This window comes from Harpia harpyja, chromosome 4, assembly GCF_026419915.1.
Source record: "Harpia harpyja isolate bHarHar1 chromosome 4, bHarHar1 primary haplotype, whole genome shotgun sequence".
In the NCBI taxonomy this organism is placed as follows: domain Eukaryota; kingdom Metazoa; phylum Chordata; class Aves; order Accipitriformes; family Accipitridae; genus Harpia; species Harpia harpyja.
This window is the reverse complement of record NC_068943.1, coordinates 85,895,750-85,917,715: the sequence shown is the minus strand read 5'-3', so window position 1 is coordinate 85,917,715 and position 21,966 is coordinate 85,895,750. Positions and strand designations below refer to the sequence as shown.

Sequence of the window (21,966 nt, the reverse complement as noted above, 5' to 3'; positions counted from 1 at the left end):
TACCTGATGGTCCCCTCTGAGAAGGTGATGGGCATCCCCCATGGACCCGAGACACGCGGTGCCGTGGGTCTGCCCTCGCTGTCCCGACTCCGGGTGATCCAGCTGTTTTCCTCTCCCAGCACATGAGCAGCCGGAGGCACAAAGACAGGCTGGCGGGGAAGCCGCCCAAGCCCAAGTACAGCCCCTATAACAAGCTGCAGAAGAGCGCTGCCCTCGCAGTGAGTATTCTCAAGGTATCTGTCTCCCTGCAAATTACCCACCCGGTTTGCTCTCCGAAACGTCGTTTGCCATGTTAGCCATCTCTTGCAGTAAGAGACACAGGAGCTGCTTTTCTTAAAGCTTCGGTTCCCATGATCACTTCTAAGCTGCTCCCCTTGGGGAGGGCGGGCTGTAGTGGTGAGAGGAGTTTCGAGTCTTTATTCCTGGGAAGGAAAGCACGGGAATAACTTGTGAGTCCTCTGGCAGCAGCATTCACAACTGAGCACTTGTGATTCTTCCACCGGTTTCATGATTTCTGAAGGGGAGAGCTGTGATGGTTGGGTGCTTGGGGCTAGCATGGCTCAGTTAAACGAAGCCTAAGCGTTTGCTTGCAGAGACACATAGCTCAGCACAGAGTTTGGCAGCAAAAGCCATCCCAGGGCGCCAGAGGAAAGCATGGATGCAGGGAACAGCCCAGCCACGGCAGGTCTCTGGGCTGGCGTGATGGGGCCGAGGACCTCCCTGGGGAGGTTGTAACGACCGGGGCATCCTTGCGTGCTCTGACCCGGGAGCGGCCAAGCCGAGGGAGCCGGGCTGTGGGATGGAGTGTGTCGGGTCGGGGGCCGTGTTTACCGCGGAGACGTGCCGAGAGCTCAGCTGAAAGTCAGTGTGGGCAGGGGCTGATGTGGGGCTGCCTGTCTGGCCCGGGGAGCTGAGGCTGGGGGCTCTCCTGCAGCCGCCTGCCTCACCGCGTCTCCTCCTCCCTCCCCGCAGTCCAAGCTGGCTTTGCAGAAGCATCTCACCAAAACCCTGGCGACCCGCTTCCTGCCGAGCCCGCTCACCGCGGCCGCCGTCTGCGCCATGCCTGGCCCCCTCGCCCTGAGACCAGCCGCTGCCACCACCCTCTTCCAAGCCCCGATCCTCGGACCAGCCCTTTTCCGAACGCCACCGGCCCACGTCCGCACCACGCCGGGTCCCATCGTCTTCGCGCCCTACTAGAGCCGCTCGCCCGCCGAGGGTCCGTCCGCTGCAGACCGGGCTGTGCCGTGGGGGCTGCACGGCGTGGGGCGGCGCTCCCGGGCAGGCTGCTCTTCTAGCTGGTGGGAAACCATAGTCATAGACATCAACCCTGGCTTCTCCTTTGCTTTGAGCGGGCTCCTCCTGGGGCGAGATACCCCGGCACAGCCCAGCCAGCCCCGCCGTGCATCCCTGCCGCTCCCCCCGCCCGTGCCGGCACCGTACTCGGCAGAGGAGCCCATCACGCGGCTGGGCGGCACACAGGAGAGGACGGTGCCTGAGTCACCCTCCCAGTTAACAGACTGGAAGAAGAGGAGCTGGCTGGTCCTTGGAGGAAGGAGCATCCCTCTAGCTGGCTGGTCCCTGCCAGCCCAGTGGGAAGGGAACTGCGAGGGGAATCTCAGCCCAGCTCTTACTGGGAGAAACGACCCCAGAACAAGCGGAAAGTTGGCAGTTCCCCTCTCAGACCGGGCTGGCTGTGCCCTCACCAGCCCTGCACTTGCCTGTGCTGGCCGGGTGTTTCCTTGCTGCCCACCAGCCCCCTACGCCCCACAACCCCTTATGTCCCACCAGCCAAAGAGCCTCCGCCGTGGCGGGCACCGGCCACACTGACCATATCTTCACTCCAAGAGCAATAGCCGAAGCCCAGGGCCGGCGCCTCCTCCCTCCAAAAGCACACTGCCCCTGCCCTGGCCCCCGAGAAGCACACAACTTGGGCATGCGGCCGGAGACGGGCTCCGCTGCAGCCCAGCGAGGACGGGAGAGCCAGGCCACCCGGTGCGGGCTCTCCGAGGAGGTGACCCTGTGCTCGGCGCCAGCTGTTTGCCTCTGTCCCACCCGCAGGGGACAGCCCTGCCCCTACCTCCCGGGAGATGCTGTGAGGCTAAGTGAATGTCCCTAAAGCACTTTCGGTTCTTCAGTGAAAGGCAATGAAGCTGCTCACCCGTCGGCCAGCTGCCATGCCCAGCCCTCCAACCCCATCCCTGTTAGGAGCTTCCAGGGAGTTACCGATGATTCCCGAAAACAAAGGTGTCCCCAGCAGCCCGGACAATCAGGTATGAAGGAGCAGGCAGCACCCACAGCCTACGCTCGGCGCTCCCCCTGTGACGCTCCTGTTGTAGCCTGCAGAAGGCTGGGCCCCGGAGGGACCCTGAAGTCGTAGCTCTGCTTTTCACTGTGCTCAGAAAGCCCAGCGATGACCTGGTCTGAAAACTGTAATCACGGCGCTTCGGGTTCCCAGCGCGCTGCTGTAAATAGAAATATGCAGGAAAGTTGCAACCCAAATGGACCTTACGCTGGAGTGACAACCCACCCCGATCTATGCAATCCAGGGGGAGCAGCTTGCCCGCCGCATTTGCTGTCTGCGTTTTACTTTGGTGCTCACGCTGTCTGTACAGCCAGGAGCGGTGGTCAGAGCAGAAAAAAACAACGCAACACTTAGCTCTGTGCAGACGATTCCCTTCCCGTCCTGTGGCCCAGGGTGCTGGCTCAGAGACCTCTGCTGTGGCGTGCTTCCCTCCCATCCCTTGGGAAGAGGCAGGTCGGTTTATGCACCTGGGAATCCACACGCACAAGCACATGTATCCGACATCTTGGCCAGAAGCAACGCCTGGATTTCAGGAGGATTTTGCCCAGCGCGCTCCACTGATGCTCAGGACAGGGTCCTGGCGATGGGAGGTGAATGGGAACAGGCCAACGGGTAACTCATGCGGCTCAAATGCTTCCGCTTCCCAGAGCTGGCAGAAAGAGCTGGAGCCTCGGGCGAGGGCAGGAAACCTGCACAGAGGGAGCAGGGCGGCACGGAGCCGTACACCTGCGTCTGGAGGGCCTGTTTCTCATGCCGTGGGCAGCGCTGACCTGCGGTGCCACTGCTGCACTCCTGCTGCAGAGGACAGGATTGCGAGGGAGCCCCTGGGTACAGATTCATCTGCTTGGGGCACCTCTCTGCCCTGGGGAGGAGGGAAGTGGAGAGAAGGCACCAGAAGAGCGAGCTTGCATGGAAGGCTGGGCATAGAGACAAGCGAAAGGTCTTACAGTGGTGGTGGGAGACCTGGCTCAGAGAGCAGCCAAGGGAAGGAAGGCTCCCAGCAGCAATGGCTTTGTCAGCGACAGTGAAACGGTCCCACAGCCTAGGGGACATGTACAGCCTGGACCCCACGTCCCACAGGACGGGAGCCTGCGCTGGCTGGGGCCCGCAGGCAACGGGAGGGACACAGCTCCGACAGTGTCACAGTGCCAAGCCGTCCGTGGTCAGCCCGGCTCCAGCCCTCCCCTTGCTCATCTCACTGTGCTGTTCCCCAGGCCGCCTCGCCAGTCACTCCCAGCCCTGGCCACAGCAGAGAAGGGCAGCGTGTCCCCTCCTGCAACGTGCCCACCAGCCTCAGGAGCGTGGGGAGCCAGGAGCAGCCAGCTGTGGCCGTGCTCCAGCCTGCAGAAGCCGCTTGGCACCGGTGGGTCGTTCCCCTGCATTTTGTTTTAAAAAAACCTGTGCTGGAGCCAGCAGTGGCTGCTCCCGTCATCCCTCCACCAGTGGAGTCCTAATAATACACTCCTACACTTGGCACTTTAACCCCTTGAAAGCCATTCCTTCTATTAACAATAATACTGCAACGAGCTGCTTAAGAACACACTCCCTCTATCGCATTCCCCGCCTCCAGAAACCCTCCCTGCTCCTGTGCTATCCAAAGCATTTACTGCCTTTGACTTAGCATATGCTGTACTAGGTAGTAGGGCATAGTCCATAGTGCTCAATAATGTGTGCCCCTCTGTAAATAACCTTGGAGTGATGTGAACAGTTTGATTCAAAAAAACAAACCACCCCACAAAAATTGAATAAACAGACTCTAGGGACTTGGCCAGTACCCCTCCTGTAATGTTCATTGTATATTTTTTTGATGTACTATAACTGTTGGGGAAAAAAAAAAAAAAAAGGAAAATATTTTGATAATTGAATCTCATGGCTTTATTGTGTTACTCGGTAAATAAAAGGAACAAGTATAAACAAGGCAGGGCTTTCTCGTCTTTTTTTTTTTTTCTCCTAGATCCAGACTAGCTGAAGGGAACACATGTTGCTGGGCAGGACCGGGACACCTTTCCCTTGTCTTGTGGTGGTTTTGAGAGGAGAGTCAGCACCATGACAGATGGGCAGCGAGAGCTGCCACAGCCCTAAGCATCAGGGTGTGCAGGCTAAGCACAGTCCCAGCTTCTCCCAGGTCAAGACTGAGTCCACACTCGAGGAGGGCTGCATTGTGGTGGATGTGGGCACCCTGCCCTCAATAACAGCATCTTGCCCTGCCCTCTGCACTATGCATTCACTGGGGCAGGATGACTGACTATTTCTACAGGTAAAGGTGCAGCAAGCACTGCCAGGTAAGGGGCAATCTGCCAGGGAACACGGCAGCACCGCAGAGCCAGGTGGGGTAGGACAAGGGAGAGCTGCTCTGACAGCAGCTGGGCTGGAGGCAGGGCCAGCAAATGGGCTCGTCTCGCATGGTATCAGTAAATATAAAACAGAGCAGCTCAAGAGAGGGGGAATTGTTTCCTCTGGCCCGGCTCAGCCATGGAGCTGATCCCCACCTGCTGGCCAGCCCCATGCTGTGCCTCCCCTCTAGCAGCCTATGGCCCTCGGGTCTGCTGGCGTGTGCCCAGAGAGCAGAGGGGTATCACTCAGCGAATCCTGGCCTTCCTGTAGCACCTCCAACATCTGCAGGGGCTGGGCAGTGAAAAGAGCCATCCCTGTCCCAGTGCAGGGAGATGGGTCACCTCTCTTGCCCTCAAAGACCATCCCTAGCCCTGGGACGCCCATTCCTCGTGCCACCGTGCTTCCCGCAAGCTTCGCGACACCAAACAGGCTCAGCAGGAGGTATGTGCAAGGGAAATAGGGAAGTGAGGAAGAGGAGGTGGCAACAGAAGGGAAAACAAGGCTCAGCCATCCATGGATCCGCTGCCCTTGTTCTTGCGACTCAAGGGAAAAGCAGACTTGCTTTGTGGCTGTGTCATCTTACTGGCCAGGTAGATGAACGGCTCGATCAGCGTATGCCGGTCAGCCACAGACACCTCCCACAGCTTCACCTTCTCGCCCTTGGCCCAGTGCTGGGCTGCGTCATGGTCCACCCGGCGCTGCTCCTGCAGGTCACACTTGTTGCCCAAAACCACGATGGTGACCTGTTCAAAAAAGGGTGAGAAGACTCGCTGAAGGTACCAAACGCAGAGCTGAATGGGGCAGCCTGGCTCTGCGTTGAAGACCCTCAGTGCCAGGCCCAATCCTGTAGCTAATTCCCCCTCCATGCTAAGGCTTTTTAAAACGCCACGTTTCCCAGCACTCCCTTTTGGCAGCTTCCCCTCCTGTTCAGGTCCATGTATCTCAAACCAGCCCCAAAGTTGGAAGGGCCTGTTGAGCACTTGCACACTCAGAAAGCATCCCAGGACAACAGCCGGTTACAACTGAGTGTCTTATGGAACAGGAGCCCCTGTCACCACCTTGTTACAAGTAGAGGAAAGGAGTCTTTGGGTGAGAACTTGAACAAGGGGAGCAGATCCCACTCTGCAGCCCCTTTCCCCTGGAATACTCGCCTCTTTCTTGTCTTTGGACTTGTCAATCTCCTTCTTGAGGAGCTCCACTCGCTTGAAGGACTCCTTGCTGTCAGTGCTGTAGACCAGCACGTAGCCATCCGTGCAGGAGAAGCAGTGCTTGGGAAGCTCCAGGCCGTCCCGCAGGCCCCGCGTGTCGTAGAAGCGCACCTGCTCGCGCACCCCCCGGTCTGTCTCAATGGAGCCCACGTAAATGTCCTCCTGGGTCTCGATCATCTCGGATCCTGCCAGAGACGCGGGCAGGGGAGACATGGGGACCCTGGCACAACCTGGAGAACTGTCCTGCTGGGTGCCCTGGGGCAGGACAGCAAGTCTTTCCTCCTCCCACTGCCTGCGTGTTTAGGGGCTCTCCAGGTACAGCCTTGCCCAAGGGGGCCAGGCTTTGCCCACCTGCAGCACAGGGCCGCCTGGCACCCAGCGGAGCCGCCGGGCAGGCCCCTGCCAGGTTCCTTCCCCGTCGTCCCCCCCCCCCCCGCCCCAGACTCACCAACCACATGGTTCCCGTACAGAAGCTGCTCCAGGATAGACGTTTTCCCGACGGAGGCCTGGCCGCACACAACCACCTTGCAGCTCTTCCCCATGCCGCCTCACCGAGGGCCGCCGGACGTACCCGCCTGCCAAACACGGCTGATCAGGGGAGGGCCGGGGGGGGCTGCCAGCGCTGCTCGCACCCACGGCCCCGGCCGGGCGGGGACAAGAAGGGCCCGAGGGGACGCGGGAGGCCCAGCCCGCAGCCGCCGGCGGTCGGGGGGGGACGGGGGACACCCGGCCGTGCCCACAGCCGGCCCGGGGCGAAGCGGCCCGAGAGCAGCCTGCGGGACCGGCGGGGCCTCACCTGCGCGGCGGCGGCGGAAGGGGCGCGGCGAGGCCGGGCGGGCCCACAGCGCCCTCTAGCGGGCGGGCGGACCGGGGCCTTGCCGGGACCCCCGGGCCGCGGTGACAGCGGGTGAGGGCCCCCGGTACTCGGTACTCGCCACTCGGTACTCGCCACTCGGTACCCGCCGGTCTAGCCCCGGCCCCGGCCCCGACCCCGGCCTCCCCATGGCGGGCGGACCCCGCGGCCGCCCCGCCCCAACGCCGCTCTATGCCGGCCCGCGCTCCGCCGCCGTTGTCCGCGGAAGCCCCGCCCCTTCCGGCGCCGTGCCCGCCCCCCGCCCCGCCCCACCGTCCGTCCCCAGCCCGGCCCGGCGGTAAGATGGCGGCGGCGGCCGAGTGCGATGTGGTCATGGCGGCGCCCGAGGGACTCGGCGAGCCCGAGAGCGAGGAGACGCGGAGGTAGGGCGGCTGCCCCGGCCCGGCCTCGCCCTGCCGGGCAGGGGAAGAGGACGGCCGGTATCCCCTCCCGGCGGGCGGGGCGCGGCCCGGCCGGGGCCCGGCGGGCGGGTGAGGCTGAGGGAGCCGGGGGCGGCCCTGGGCTGCGGGGGCGGGAGGGGGCCCGGGCCGTGGCGGCGGGGCCCCGGGGGGGCCTCGGTGCGGGGGAGCCGCAGGTGCTCGGCCGGCCCTGCTCCGCGGGGGCGGGGGGTCAGGGCCGGGGGGCCGGTGAACGGGCAGGGCCCCTCCGGCCTCCCCCGCGGGGCCGCGGGCGGGCTGTGGGAGCTCGGGGTGGGGGGGGGCAGCGCCGGCGGACCGCGAGCAGCGGGGCTCGGGTGGGCGCCGGCAGCTGCTGGCCTCGGGGGCGGCGGGTAAGGCAGGGTGCGCTGCCGGGGGGGCTTCGGCAGGTCCCTGCGCCGGGGGGGGGCAAAGGCCTTTCTCCAAGCCGAGCCTCGTCCCGCGGGGAAACGCCGGCTGCTCCCCGCCGGGGCTCCGCAGCGAGGGCCCGCAGTCCCACCCGGGGCTGCGCTCGCTGCCGGCTGACGCTTTATTTTGGGATGCCCTGGCTGCGTGTCCCGTGCGAGGCCTCATGGCCTCCGTGTGTACCAGGATTAGAACGCACACCCTGTAGTGGAGTCAGGCTGTCTTCGGTCAACTGGAGTTTGAGCGCCCTAGAAATAGAAATAACGTCCTTTCTGTCTCGAGGCCGCACGGGCTGGTGTCTGAAGAGCACCTTCTCCCATCGCTGAGGATGAGGAGGAAAGTATTAAACTGTGGTGTAGAAGGGAAGCTTCAAGCTCGTAGGTTTGAGTGCTCTTTGCTTCTTCATCATACCCAATTGCCTTTTCGCTGCTACCATTTGAAACCTGCATGCAGCAATTTTTACTCTGTCCTGCCTTGGATAATGGGAAGAATGTCAGTTGCAGGCATGTCTTTGGGCAGAGTCCTGCTCTGAAAAGGTTATCGTAATTCAAGAGCCTCTTCAAGTTCCAGTAGCTGGTTTATTTCTAAAGTGATCTGGTGCACCTTGCCCAGGGGAGCAGACAGTGTTGCCTGAGGCTGCGGGTGGTGGGAATCCCAGCCTTTCTTGCACATTTTCTTCTCAAGAGCAAGTGAGCTGGTTCCCAGCAGCAGCCAAGCATTGCAGTCTCTGCAGGCAGAGAGATGGGAAGGTCCGATGTCTAGGAAACTCTGCTGGTTCTGCAGCATCTAACGCTGGCAGCTGCTTATCTCCTGGGGAACTGGGGAGGAGAGGACTATTTCTGTAGAAGGTGAGGCAATTGCTCTAGGAAATTATTCAGTGGATGGAATTAAAAGGAGGAAACAAAACTGAAAGTAGCCTCTGAGGAATAGTATTTTCAAAATAATATTGATGGCCTGGGGTGTTTTGTGCTGCTTGTTTACTGTCAGAAATTGAAGGCTTAAGGAGCTGCGCTGGGAAGGAGCTGGCTTCCTGGTGATGTCATTCTAAGGAGTTAAATTAGATGATGTTGCTGAAGAGGCACCTGGATGTTGTGCATAGAATACTGACAAATTGCATGGCCTGTAAAGCTGGGAAAGCCCTGTTTATGGGTAAGTCATTCCTTCCCCCAGGCTAATTAAATCTGTTTGAAATGTTAAAAATATCCAAATGTAAAAGCTTTGCTGAAGGCACAGTCATCTTCTGATAGTGACCTCTAATGTTACCCTTCCTTCCTACTTCCCAAGTTTCGTGGCAGAAGCGATGGGTGCAGGAAACCAGTCATGAATAGTATGATCTTCTTGGGAAAGGCTGAGCAGGTGCAGAAATAGAAGAATTCGTGGGCAGTGTTCGGTCCTCGCTCTGCTCTGAGGGGAAGGTTTAGCTGTGAAGAACAGACACAGTCTCATGCATCTGGGTTTTTCTTGGTGTCAAAAGGCCAATGCCATAGTTTGTGGTTGTTAGCATGCAGTGCTTTTGTTAGGTGCTTTCACGTTTCCTTTTTTGTTGTTTAATAAAGGATATTACTCCTTTATCCTGCTAAAAGAGAAACGTGTAGGTAGGAGATGATTATTCTACTTCCAGTTATTCTTTTTGGTTGCTCAGAAAGTGCAGGCCTTACACACTCATGCCTTTCTGCCAGCCTGGTCAGATTTTCTTGGGGTCCTGTGTGTTAACCTTTTCTCTACTTTGGCCCTTCCTGGCTTGCATCAGTTGCTTAGCTTCTGTGGCTTAGCTGATCCAATGTAAACTAGGGTGATAGTCACTGTGTTAGGGACAGTAGTTGGAGGCTTAATTAGGTATCTAATGTTTGTAGAACATCTTGAACCGTGAAGGGGCTATGCAGGCACTCCACGCTAATGGGCATGAACAGACATACACTTCAATCTGATTTAGTACAGCCTTTATGATGTGTCTGTGCTAGCTTCTATAAAAAAACAGCTACAATAAGTGAAAACCTTTTTTGAATCATTGCTGTAAGTCAGCATGAAGGGTTTCCATGTTCTGTACTTCTGTTTAGGAATTACAGTACAACAAGATACAGATACTTTGCTTGAGGACTCACCTTTGTCTAAACACCTGATTCTGTTCTCTGTGGCTTAATAAAAATTAGGAAATTAGCAAAAGGGGAGATCTGTATTTCAGAATGATTGTAACTAATGCACTGAAACAGCTGAAAACATGCCAAATGGCTCACAGGTTGTTTAAGGGACAGGAGTAGTGTGTGGTCACAGGATAATTATTGTCTGCTGCTGCATAAATTGTGGGGGTCCTTATGGAAGAGGGTTGATGTAATTGCATTAATTTTATCTGCTGGGTACTGGTGCTGTTACTGCCAGCTCCTCTGCTGGGCAGCAGCTGATGAGCAGGGGTTGAGTTGTGGTGCAGTGTCAGGGACTGGTCCACCTGCAAAAAGTCACTGTTTTTAATTAATTTTAAAGGTTTCTAACCTATGGGGACAGTTTTTTCCTGGGCCCAGCTGGTCTGTGAGCTTGGGTCACTGGAGTTTTGCCAGGGAGAATTTCCTTGTCATCTTTATGGCAGCTCTAGATTCTGTCTGATGTGCGTGCTTAAGGATGGATCTTTCTCCTCATTCTTCAGCACTGGAGGATGTAGAAGCCTCTTAAAAAGAAGTATCTCAAATTGTTCAGAAAATATCATTATGAAATGATCTGCCCAGACTGTTGGTTTTACAGTGCTTTTGCTGCAGACTTCAGATGTACTGATGCCTCAGTAATAAATCATAGTTAACCTTAGTAAAGCAATGAATGTGAAATTTGCCACACAAAGGAAATTGTGCAGAAGTCAAGAAGGTTTCACACCTTGCCTGACTTTGGGTCACTAATTAGTTTGACAGATGTTGCCTGGAGGTTGTCAGGTGTTGGTGAGTAGCAAGAGTCTTTCCACTCCTTTCATGCTATTTTGCATGAAATGAGTTGCATTTTGGTCAGGCTCCTTGTGAATAAATGTTGTTACTTGACTGCGTTCACAGAGAGTGAGGGGGTTGAGTCAGCTGTAGGGGCACCGTTGGGAAGGTTCCACTATTCCTGTTCTACTTGTAAATGGGCACTTGAGTTTCCCAGGCTGTAAATCCAGCCTATTTTACTAATATGTAATTACTTTATGATCTTATGATAATACAAAGAGCAGCAGAAGCTGCTCGCATAGTTGTTTGCTCTCCCATAAATTTGCAGACTATTTGAATACTCTGAATTATGTAGTTGCTTTATATAGTATGAAAAGATGGTCAGTACCTACAATTCCAGCCTGTTTCTTTAACATGAGACGTGATTTTTTAGGGTGAATCATGTTGTAGATGCAGTTCTTTTACCATGTAATTCTTCCAGCTGGCTAGCTTCCTTCATTTAGGCCTCTCTGGAAAAAAGCAATCTCTAGCTGATTCTAGACCCTTCCGTGGGTTTTCACGACAGCTATGATGTGACCCTGCCAGAAACGATCATGCCATTGCTATGAATTAGGTTAATACTGAGGTCTGTGAGTGAGGTGTGTTACATAACTGCACAATTAAAGTTCGGGGCTTGTCTGGCTGTTTTCACTTACAGCTGCAGGGAGAGGTTTGGTTCGTTTCTTTAATTTCTTGTGGCATATTTTGGTTCTTGTGGCTCTTGGTCTTCCATGTTTGAGTTTGTCCTCGGGTATTGGGAATGTTCTGGCTGTGTGTAGAGGATAGTGTGGGGGTTTTGTGCACCTTCTCTGGAGTAAATGCCAGTTACATTGCAGTTGTCTGCTCTTGTGAGAGACTTGAGGCAGACCTTTTATGTTTCAGCTGGTGAGTCTTTAGACTATCTATGCAGATATTTGCATGTACAGACTCAAGATTTCCCTGTTTTCGGGCATGCTGTGAGTAAATGTCATTTTCGTTTCTGTATTGCAGCTAGTAGTAAACCCACTCCTTGTTCAGTGGGGGGTGCTGGTGTGCAGATAAATGTGTTGCGTGGTGTACTGTTCTGCTCTGTGTTCAGTTTGGTCTCTACTGCAATAGGGTCAGCATGATGCTGTCTAGCTGCAGAGGGTGATCGCAGTATATGTTATATATGATTTTATGTTGTTTTCTGCACCAGAGACAGAAAACACAAATGCTACTGATGGGAGATTATATATATTGCCTTTGCTCTAAATCATCACTCAGAGCATAAAACCTAACCTGGACGAAGGGTCTCTAAAGTGTACAGGGAAGATACCCCGTATAGCTCTGCGGCCCACATAGTGTTTGGCTTCTCTTCCGAGTCCTGAAAGAAGGGAGAGGAGAGTATTGTATGTCCAGTGGCAAATATGACAGCTAATTTTAAGCTCTAGACATCTGCCTGCTGTAAACTGTATTGAGATCACCAAACTTATTTTACCCCAGCAGCTGAGTAACATCCGACAGCTGAGAATCTGGACTGGATTTCAACTGAAAAAAAAATGCCAGATAAAGGCACCGTATCCTATTAAAGAAAAAGTCTCTGCAAGAATTGCTTAGAAAAGGCAGGTGTGCTCCTTTTGTCAGAGCATCCCCAAAAAGATTGCTTGGCCAGGACAGGATTTTGGAGCCTTCCTTAAATCCTAGATATTTTAGGGTTTTTGTCACTGTTTCGTAATGGTGGCAGGAAACGAAGTAGGAGTGAGAGTCAAGAGGGCTGAGAGAGAGCAAGTCTGCCACCTGCTTAAATGCTGAATTTCTGTAGGTGGGTAGTATTGCTTTGAGCACGTACCTGTGTGCACGGGCTTGGTGCTAGCACATCTAGACCTAGGAGATGCTGTTTGTACAGATCCCCCAAGTTTTCGACAACTTAGAAAATCAGGTGTGTTGCGAGATAGGTCTGCGTACATCTCATTAGGAGCTGGCGTAGGAGGGGTGGAAGCCATGATCGGTGCTCGAGTGGGGGCAGTGTGTGGAAGCTCCGAGGAGGAGGCAGAAGTTGTTAGGCAAACGTGGGATTGTGTCACTGGTGCGCGGGATGGCTGCTTCTCATAGCTCTTCTGGGAACGAGCAGGGGCTGAGCTTTCAGCAGGGCATGGGGAATAGAAGGAGCCTTGTGATGGTTCCTTTCCCACCAGACAGGCAGCGAGCTCCTCGCAGTGTGTCCCCTGAGCCCCTGGGTGTGCGAGGGGAGCATCAGAACATGCGGCTGCTGCTTGTCTTGGTGGCAGGTCCTCTAGGGTGACCAGGGCCAGAGCATTTGAAGAATTAGGGGTCCTGACAAATGTTATAAAAGAGGGAAAAAAAATTGACTAGCTCACAGGGAGAGAGTTACTCCAAACAGTTCCCTCCTTGTGAGCCTTTGGTACACGCAAGCAATGAAAGACAAGCTTCTTCCTGAGATCCTTGGTGCAACTCTTCCCTGTCTTCTGCGTCCAGTGTGGAGAGGCCCTGAGAAGACACTAACCTCCCCTCACAAAGCAATCTATTCAGCCTGGATCATATTTTTAGCAAAGCACGATTCTTCTTCAGTTTCAAAAGTAGCAAGTGGGGAATGCAGCCTACATCAGTGTGAGATGCAGAATGATCTCATTCAGGCTGCAGCATCTGTTTGGATTGAAACAATTAGCAGTGATATCAGGAGATCTGCATTTTTTTCTTGTTATAGCCAGAGACCATGGTAAACAAGAACTGTTTTCTCTGTGTGCTTTCTATGTCAGTGGAGCACAACTGAGGAGAGATGCTTCTGTTCTGTGTCTAGGAACTCAGACCACAAGCCTTGCATTTCCAGCAACTGTCTTTGTGCTTTGGAAGGAGTTTGCTTTTTCTTTCACAATCTTTTGTCATCATTAAGCTTTAAGCCATGTGAGCAATAGAAATACCTGTGTACTTCCTTTCTGCTAGTGTTATCTGAGGTGCTGTGACTTGTTGATATATCAATCTGTTAAAGTAAATGCTTAAAAGGAAAATAGACCAATGAAAAAGAGTAGAAAACAGTAATTCTTGTGTTTGTGTGTTTTCTCTAGCATCTCAGAATACCAGTGCTTTGTGAAAGTTGGTTTTGCCATGTATCTGTTTTCTTTCTGCTATTTTCCCAGCCCTACCCAGCAGTTTGTTGGCAGACAGGATGCTCTGGCACCCAGCCCTTTAGCTGTATCTATTAGACGATGCTTCCTTATAATGTGACAGGTAAAATTGCTAAAAGACTTGTGAATCAGGGACTGGTATGCTAAGCAGGTTACGGTGGTACCTCAGATGAGTTCTGCCTTTAATACTGTTCACCCTTTTCTTTAGACTGTACAACAGAGAGCTTGAGGGAAGGAACTTTAATAGGGTCTGTGATTTTCTTTTCCATTTATGATTACAGAAACAAGAGAATAAAGTTTTGGTTAAACTACTTACTGCCAAGGTTCCAGAAGTGCAGAATTGCTGATTAGTTTTTCCACTGCATTTTGAATGTTTGATCTGTAATATTAAAAAAACGTGGTTGGACACGTTTTTAATCGTGCAAAGCATGAGTCCTGCCACTTGTGATATAGATCCATCCAACAGGCACGTAATCGTTTCTAGATCTTGTGGCCCTAGGGAGGGAGGAGCACAGAGGGGTGCTGTACTCCTTGCTGTTCAAGGTCTGGCAGTGTGCTGGCTTCTAAGGAAGAGCAAGGCTGTGGGACAAGCACCTTCCTTGGGTGAGGTGGGGGAAGGCTGGGGTGGAGGAGGTAACGGCAGTTTCCCATCTCAGATGGACAAGTTCATCGTTTGCTGGAATAGGAGTGGGTGCAGCAGGGATGAACTGAACCCAGGAGCCGTGACAAGACCCTTCCGAGGCAGTGGGGTGCATGCGCTAACCCGTTTCTTTGTCACCCTGTTATTTATTCATCTTATTTCAAATAAATACATCAATGTGGTTGTGTGTTCTTTCTGTTGCTTGACTTCAGCAGAATTACAGCAGGGCTGCATCTGGTCCATTGCCGGACCGTAGCTGATAGCAAAAGTTAAAAATGAAAGTGAAGAGCATGCACTTCAACTGTGGCCTGCGGGCCCTCGGTGTGGCAGCTCCCTGTGTCTATTGTTTTGCCAGCTGGCAGAACTGAGATGGCTCAGTGAAAACAACCCTTTGCATGAGGCAGTTGTGTGGGAATGGCCAATGGCAAGCCTGAATGAGGTTAAAAACATGTGAACTTGTTTCAACACAATTCTCTTTGTTCTTTTTCTAGTAGGCTTGCTGAACATTGCTCTCGTTCACTGGTGGGGTCCCTCCTCCTCGCTTCAGCTCCTGCGCTGCCTTTGCCGAGATGTGCCCTGGGAGCGCCGGGGTCTCTGGCAGCGCTCCCCCCTTGGCGAGGACACTGCGACTTGAGCGCAGTCTGTCCTGGGTTGGCAGCTTTGTACGGAGGGCAGCTTCCAGTAGATAAATGCATTCCTTGCATAAGGATCTGATCTCTAGGTACTTCCAAAATAAAAATGCTAAGCGGTTGTCGACTTTTACTGAGTCTGCTCTGCACCCGCAGGTCTTGGATTTGGCAGCTTACTAAAATGCAGGACTAGTCAGCAGTCTTCAGTTTTTATTTTGTATACTGAAAGAGGCTTCTCACAGCAGTACATTCTAACAGTACGTCCTCTATAGTAAGAGCACCTTTTCCACACTTTGAATGTGTTGTAGCTACGGCCTTCAGTGAAGACAGTCAACTTCTATCCTGTTAGGTTTATTAAGAATGTGATTTGTGAAAGACAAAATTCTTTGCTTCCTCTGGGCAAAACCCAGTCCTGTAACACGCCCAAAGTTGCATCTAATTTTTGAGAATTTTTTTTAAGGTGTACAGAAATACAGAAGTGAATCGCTTGCATTATACTTTCTGTGATAGATAAGCCTAAATTTTGAAATGTGAAGATTATCTCTGTGTTTATAGTACCTGGTAGACTGAAGACTGGCTCTGACTCAGGCCTTTGACTGTTACAGTAGTGTTGCCAGATACAGAAATAAAACTCCTCAGCCCCAAGAGCAATTGAACAGCCCATGCGTACTCTGGAGTTGGGTGGAGATATTTGTACGTGAAAAGTCCTGTGACTCTTCACTCTCTAGTCCTGTGTTCTCTGATTTGGCTTGCTTTTATTTACCTTGGGTTTCCCTGTAAGTAGCTTTCCTGCAGCAAGTGGTGCAAAGACACACCTTTGCTTCTGGATCCTTCTTTCAAGAAAACACTGAAGCCCAGCATTTCAGCACAGCCTGGAAGTGACCCATGTTTGAGCCCACAAGTGCAACTGCTCTGGCAGACTGGGGGATCACCCAGCTGTTTTAGCTTCCTTGGCTTCTGCTTCATTGCTTCAGCAAAGGCTATGTTCAGATCAGCTGGTAGTCATCCAAGAGGAATATGGTGACCTGTAATAATCAACTTCACCTGTACTGCTTGTGATACAGTCATTTCCCCTGTGCAGGTGATCCCTGCGGCTGGGCAGCTCTAGCAGATGATTGCTAGCTCTTGAAGGAGAGAGTAGCTGGGGCTTGTAGATATGCTGGCCATGTCCCTGGTGGGACATGAAGGGTGGAGTCTGAGCTGGTCTTTGTTCCAATGGTTAGAATTTGTCTTTGTCTGGGGCCAGAGTTCTGGTTGTGCCAGCGCTTTGGAGAGCAGACAAACAGTGTCTGTCTCTCTGGCTACAGCAGTGAAGTCCCAAAAGCACGACGCAAGTCTTGACTGCTGTATCTTAAGAGTGGGGTGATGCTTCTTTTGAGTTGGCCTCATAGTTTTTATGTGTTAAAACAGTCTAGAAGGGGAAGCAAGTGAACTAAATCACTGCATTTAATTCAGTGAAGCTGAATTAAACATCAACACAATGGTACAAGTTCCCTCTCAGACTGCTTATCTAAAAAGGTGAAGGTAGATGGGAGAAGAAGGAGAACGGTTTAATTTCCTTCAGGCGAAACTTTGTTTTCAAGAGTTTAAGGGATGCTGCTCTAAACCATATGTTGTGTGTTTTTGAATGTCCTAAACTGTCTCTGCAAATACTTGCTCTTGAGCGTGAGGACTATTTCTGGACCTGTTGCCAAGGCAGTGCCAAGCTTCTACTTGAGGCTTACACCCTTATTTCTCTTAGATTTAGCTGTCTTGTGAATGTAGAAATTGTTCTTGGCCCTGTTTCTTAAGTATGTGGGACTACTTCTGAAAGATAGACAGTACTCTGTTTCTTGACTTCAGTGATTGCTGAGGTTATGCAGCACCTCACGGGAGTAGGCTGGTGTGATTAACCATGTACAACAGAGTTTTGCCGGACTCTTAAGAAGCCAGTGCATCTGAGACTGAAGGGAGGATACTCAAAGGTGGCTTTAGTCTGCTATTGCATTCCAGTAATATGCGGCTAGGTAATATCCCTGAGTATCCCTGTTCATGGCCCTGGTAAAGTGATGAAGTATCTGAGAGCCAGGAGGACATGAGTCGTGCTGTTTTCTCATGGACAGTATATCCAGAGGAATTCTCACAGCAACCAGCTACAAGCATTTAGGAGCACTGAAGAGTTGTACTGAGGTTGCTTGGGAATCACATGCTTGGTCATGGTCAGAATCTGTTCTGGTGCTCAATTCCTTTTAAAATGTGGTGTTTTGCTTCTTTTCAGAGAAGCTGAATCATTCAAGGAACAAGGAAATGCATACTATGCCAAGAAAGATTACAATGAAGCATACAACTATTACACAAAAGCCATAGGTAAGAACATTTGATGATAATATTAATCTTTGCTGAAGACCATGTCTAAAAATCAAAGCTGGTTATTGATTTAAAATATACCAGCAGAGTTTCTAACAGCACACACTGGATGAAAACTTTTTGCCTGCTTTAATTACCTTGCAAAATTTCACCAGATTGATAATGCAACTCAGTGCCAATGTGGGTGATTGCAGCAGTTCTTTGTTTCTCCTCCAGCCAAGATATTCTTAACATGAAACCAGTCCAGCTTTCTCTCTAATGCAGGGTCAGCAGTGCTGCCAGACTGAACACCACAAACTTTTGTTCTATATGAGTTTATTCCTGTGCATAGTGTGAGGAGCAATAGTATTATGACTTGCTATTCAAAACAGCTGCTTGACCATCATGCGTCACCTTAAGCCACTCAGGTGACATTATAGATCGGGGAGGGAATGTGAGTTTTTAATCCAACCACAGCTTTTTAATATGTTCTACAAGTTGTATAGCTGCTTGCATTATACTAACAGTGAGTGCTCTTACATATTCTCCAGATACCTGTCCTAATAATGCCAGTTATTATGGTAACAGAGCTGCCACACTCATGATGCTGGGGAGATTCCGAGAAGCACTGGGAGATGCTCAGCAGTCTGTCAGATTGGATGATAGCTTTGTAAGGGTATGTGAAAAACTTCATGCTTCTTATTCATGTCTCAATACCCTTGTCTCCACCTACTGCACCTCTTGCAACTCCCTTTTAACTGTCTTCTCAGGGCCATCTACGGGAAGGGAAGTGCCATCTTTCCCTAGGGAATGCCATGGCTGCCAGCCGCTGCTTTCAACGAGTTTTAGAACTGGATCATAAGAATACTCAGGCACAGCAAGAGGTAAGAGGTTCTTAAAATTTAAATATTCCCAGTAGATGAGGCTGTCAAAGGGAATGGGTTGAACTGGTAAGCCTTTCGCTTCAAATTTGCAAGATGGAATCACAGTCATCATTAGTAATGATACTTTGCATGCTGTGAGGTAATGGGAAAAAATGAGATACTGTCAAACTCTCTATATCTGTTTTTCAGTAGACCATCAGGTCGCACAGTTACTTTTGTGTGTGATTGTCTCCTAGCAGAAAAGCATGGAGGCTAAGCTGGTCTTTCACTCAGTCCTCCAGAGGAGAAATGGTGAATGGTAGTAAGGCAGCAGGGAAGTGGGTGATGCAGTGTGTAGAAGGTTGCTGCCACTTTTGTATCTTATTTGCAGGGGTACATTTTCCTGGGCTACCAGTTAGGTCACTTGATTTCAAACTGATTTTAATGCTGGCAAAAGAATTCATGTAATCTGCATTATTGTTCCATGGTCTGCAATAGCTTTTTCTCTGATGCTTTAGGGATTGGCTGCTTAAATGCTGCTTGATGGTGTTTTAGAGCACTGACTGTCCTGCAATACTTGCTGTGTTCTCCTGTCTTTCAGCTGAAGAACGCCAGTACTGTGCTTGAGTATGAAAAAATAGCTGAAGTGGATTTTGAGAAACGGGATTTCAGGAAGGTAAGATTAACTTGATTGTTTGCTGTAGCATTATGAACTGGCATATTTTACGTGGCCAGTTCAGCCAGATGCATGTCTAATTTCCCTGCCTAATATTAGCTGGGTCCTAATGGGAGGTGCTGTACAACATACTTTTGCTATTGAAGCAGGGCTGTCTTGTGAACTGTAATAGTTGTGAAAATGGCAGAGCTCATGCTCTCTTAGCACTGAATGAATGAAAAGTGAAGAGGGTGACTGGCTCAGGCTGAGTATCCTCTATTACTGTTTGCTTTGCAGGGTGAGTGGAACCATGAATGAGCTGTTTGATACAGATTTTGTCAGCAGCAGCGTTTGATCACGCTTTGCTCCTAAAATGCGTATCCAGGATTCTTCTTTCTCAACTCTTTAATTAAAAAAAAAAAAAAAAGGCAGTCTGCCAGTATTATAGTGAGGGTCATTGAAGGAGGAATGCAGATCTGCATGGGGCATTCTCCATTACTGTTTCCAAATCTTTCTTCCCAAGGGCTGTAACAGGATGCAGCTGGTACTGACCTGATATAACAAGAAATAACAGCATGAAATCTGAAGGGCACCAAACACTTCTCATGCAACTGTTTCTGTTCAGTGGATGCATGTAAGGCCCAAGTTTGGCCCAGAAAGGAGATTGTCCAGCACATTAAGCTCATTGTTCTGGTCACTGACTCTTAGGCTAAGCTCAAGATTTTGGAAGGGTAAATCCCAGCTTTGTGTCACCTGGTTATGTGGAGCAAATGGGATGTATGGTCAATCTGGATTTCATGTATAGGAATTGCCCTGCCTGTATTGCATGTTCTGGGCTTTTGCATCTGTCCCTTCACTTCTCCCGTCTCACTTCACTGGGGAGGCTTGCATGAAGTGTGATCTTTGTTCCTGGAGAGCTGCTCTTGCTCCTTCCTCACCCAGAAGCCATTGGCTTCTCAGTCAGGAGCACAGTGCTTCCCACAGCAGGCAATCGTGATGTCACAGGCCGGGGAAGCAGATGAACCTTGGTGAAACAATGACCCTGTTCTCATGCAGATGTCCCCACCAGAGAGGCAGAGATGGAAAAGACCTATTAGATCACCCTGCCCATTGCAGTCAGACCAATGTAAGATCAGTCCCTGCACTGTACTTTTTTTGTGTTTTGTCCAGTCCAAACTGTCTCAAATCTATTGAATTTCTGTCCTTCCCATGTGTCTTTATAATGCAGGAAACGGGCAGAATTGTCTTCCTTGGCTTTTTCTTCAGGGCCTACAATTTCAGAAGAGTTAAAGGGATGGACCTTCTACAGGTGTCCCTTGAATTTGTGTAGTGCTATGTCATAGTAACATAGCAGGTGCCACAAACCTTTGTACACAAAGCCCTTTAAAAGACAGGACAAAAAACCTGCACATGAGGAAAATTTTCTAATGAAATATGCCTCCAGCAGCAGAGGAAACAGGTGTCTGCACGCTTATCTTCCTGTTCAAAGATAGATATGAAATCTCAAGCGTGGTAATGGTGCAGCCTTTCAAATTAGGCCTTTGGCTATTTGCTTTGCTCACATTTGTGTTTTTTCTCACACCAGGTTGTGTTTTGCATGGATCGTGCTTTGGAGTTTGCTCCTGCTTGTCACCGATTCAAAATCCTCAAGGCTGAATGTTTAGCGTTATTGGGTCGCTACCCAGAAGCACAGTCTGTAGCAAGGTGAGTGTCTTAAGGTCTAGAGTTTGAGGAACAGCGGATGGTATGTCCTGGCGGCTGCTTGTTTTCCACAGCCCGAAATCAATGAGGGAATATAAAAAAAAGAAATAATCCTTAATGCAAATTGTGATGAGGAAGGGTGTATCAATTTATCCCCTTTAAAGGTAATCTTACCAGGAAACTATTTAGACTCAGTTAATAACAAGCAGTCTTGCTCGAGCAAGTTTCCATACTTTTTGCACATCTGTACCATAGGCGTGATAAAATAACTAAATATCTCAGCGGAGGAAGAGTGCTTTTGGAGATCAGAAGGAAACTGGAATAGGGAAACATTTTATTTTTTTAATATGTCTATTACAGTGACATCTTACGAATGGACTCAACAAATGCAGACGCTCTGTATGTCCGTGGTCTCTGCCTTTATTATGAGGACTGTATTGAGAAAGCAGTGCAATTTTTTGTCCAAGCACTCAGAATGGCTCCTGATCACGAGAAAGCATGTCTTGCCTGCCGTGTAAGTTGTGGATGCTGGGGATGGGACTGCAAAATTACCGGGTTTGGGTTTTGTTGTTTGTTTGTTTGTTTGTTTGTTTGTTTTAACCAAACACCTAGCTTAGTTCTGCTGGATTAGTCCCTTCTTCCTCCCTCAACATTACCATTCCCCAGCTCTCCAGTAGCAATTAGTGTGTCAAGCCCTTCCCAAGGACAACCAGCTGCTGCTTGAGGTAAAACTGAGTTGCTAGAAGCTCTTTCTCAGAAGGCTGTGATACTTTGAAGACTGCCTCCCTTTCATTATTCTTTGTTCCTTGATCAGATATAGGAGCAATAAAACTATGTCTATCAGTTCTTTTAGAACTTCTGACTTTCAGATTCAATATTAGTGCCTACAGGTTGACTTGCATTTAAACACTTCCTTTCATGTTGCTCCTTCCCTCATTTCTACTCTGTTGTAGTTCTTTGACTGACTTTTAAAATCTGTTTACTTGTATAAGCTCTCAAAAAGTGAGATCCCATTCCTATTTTTTTTTTAAATACATAAATTTACTTCACTGTCATGTTCTCATCTTAAACATTAGGCAAGCTTTGTTCCCACGGAGAATGCCTGTAGCTAGCACTGGCTGTTCATTAGCGCTTCTCTTGGGGGAAGGCAGAGTGCTTACAGCTCGTTTCAGCTGCTGTAGCAAGGCTGTGACTTTTGTATCCTGTAATGGTGTCTGAAACCAAATTAGAACGGTTGTGTTTCAGGACCCTCACCCAGCAAAAAAAGGTGCTTGGTACCCCTGAACCACTTACCTAATGTCCTTATCCAGGGTTTATTTTCTTTTAGAATGCCAAAGCACTTAAAGCAAAGAAAGAAGATGGGAATAAAGCATTCAAAGAAGGAAACTACAAACTAGCATATGAACTGTACACAGAGGCACTAGGAATAGATCCAAATAACATAAAAACAAATGCCAAACTCTACTGCAACCGGGGAACAGTTAATTCAAAGGTAAGAAATGGTCACCTGGCAGGTAGTCTTTCATCATATTCCTCACCACATAGTTTATAAAATGGAGATCAGAAAT

At 50.5% G+C, this 21,966-nt stretch overlaps 3 protein-coding genes across 4 annotated transcripts in view; 2 read left to right on the top strand and 1 right to left on the bottom strand.

Annotated features, from left to right (window-relative positions):
- ZNF385C (zinc finger protein 385C) overlaps positions 1 to 4,219 on the top strand; it is a 99,466-nt gene extending 95,247 nt beyond the window's left edge. The window contains 2 exon segments of the mRNA XM_052785519.1: positions 120 to 233; positions 973 to 4,219. Of these exon segments, the coding sequence (XP_052641479.1) occupies positions 120 to 233; positions 973 to 1,197 (339 nt within the window). The 3' untranslated portion in view covers positions 1,198 to 4,219.
- Positions 4,220 to 4,227: 8 nt separating this feature from the next.
- On the bottom strand, positions 4,228 to 6,774 carry NKIRAS2 (NFKB inhibitor interacting Ras like 2). Of its 2 annotated transcripts, XM_052785548.1 has the most exons (4): positions 6,641 to 6,774; positions 6,293 to 6,419; positions 5,788 to 6,029; positions 4,228 to 5,379 (listed from the first exon to the last, which is right to left on the bottom strand). In XM_052785548.1, the coding sequence occupies exons 2-4, from the start codon at positions 6,384 to 6,386 to the stop codon at positions 5,140 to 5,142; spliced, it is 576 nt and encodes a 191-aa protein (XP_052641508.1). In that variant the 5' UTR covers positions 6,387 to 6,419; positions 6,641 to 6,774; the 3' UTR covers positions 4,228 to 5,139. The 2 variants fall into 2 exon arrangements, with proteins under 2 accessions (XP_052641508.1, XP_052641507.1); XM_052785547.1 differs by having other exon boundaries at positions 6,293 to 6,774.
- A 100-nt stretch (positions 6,775 to 6,874) lies between these two features.
- DNAJC7 (DnaJ heat shock protein family (Hsp40) member C7) overlaps positions 6,875 to 21,966 on the top strand; it is a 25,860-nt gene continuing 10,768 nt past the window's right edge. Inside the window, exons 1-8 of the mRNA XM_052785524.1 lie at positions 6,875 to 7,080; positions 17,112 to 17,200; positions 17,731 to 17,855; positions 17,950 to 18,063; positions 18,644 to 18,718; positions 20,283 to 20,401; positions 20,759 to 20,912; positions 21,726 to 21,890. Coding sequence (XP_052641484.1) covers positions 6,890 to 7,080; positions 17,112 to 17,200; positions 17,731 to 17,855; positions 17,950 to 18,063; positions 18,644 to 18,718; positions 20,283 to 20,401; positions 20,759 to 20,912; positions 21,726 to 21,890 — 1,032 coding nt within the window. The 5' untranslated portion in view covers positions 6,875 to 6,889. The remainder of the gene's footprint in view (positions 7,081 to 17,111; positions 17,201 to 17,730; positions 17,856 to 17,949; positions 18,064 to 18,643; positions 18,719 to 20,282; positions 20,402 to 20,758; positions 20,913 to 21,725; positions 21,891 to 21,966) is intronic.

Excerpts from the sequence above, each read along its gene's own strand:
- NKIRAS2 (XM_052785547.1), bottom strand. The coding sequence starts at position 6,386 with ATGGGGAAGAGCTGCAAGGTGGTTGTGTGCGGCCAGGCCTCCGTCGGG. Across the intron at positions 6,030-6,292 it reads GTACGGGAACCATGTGGTTG|GATCCGAGATGATCGAGACC; the intron begins GTGAGTCTGGGG and ends CGTCTCTGGCAG. Across the intron at positions 5,380-5,787 it reads AGTCCAAAGACAAGAAAGAG|GTCACCATCGTGGTTTTGGG; the intron begins GCGAGTATTCCA and ends TTTTTTGAACAG.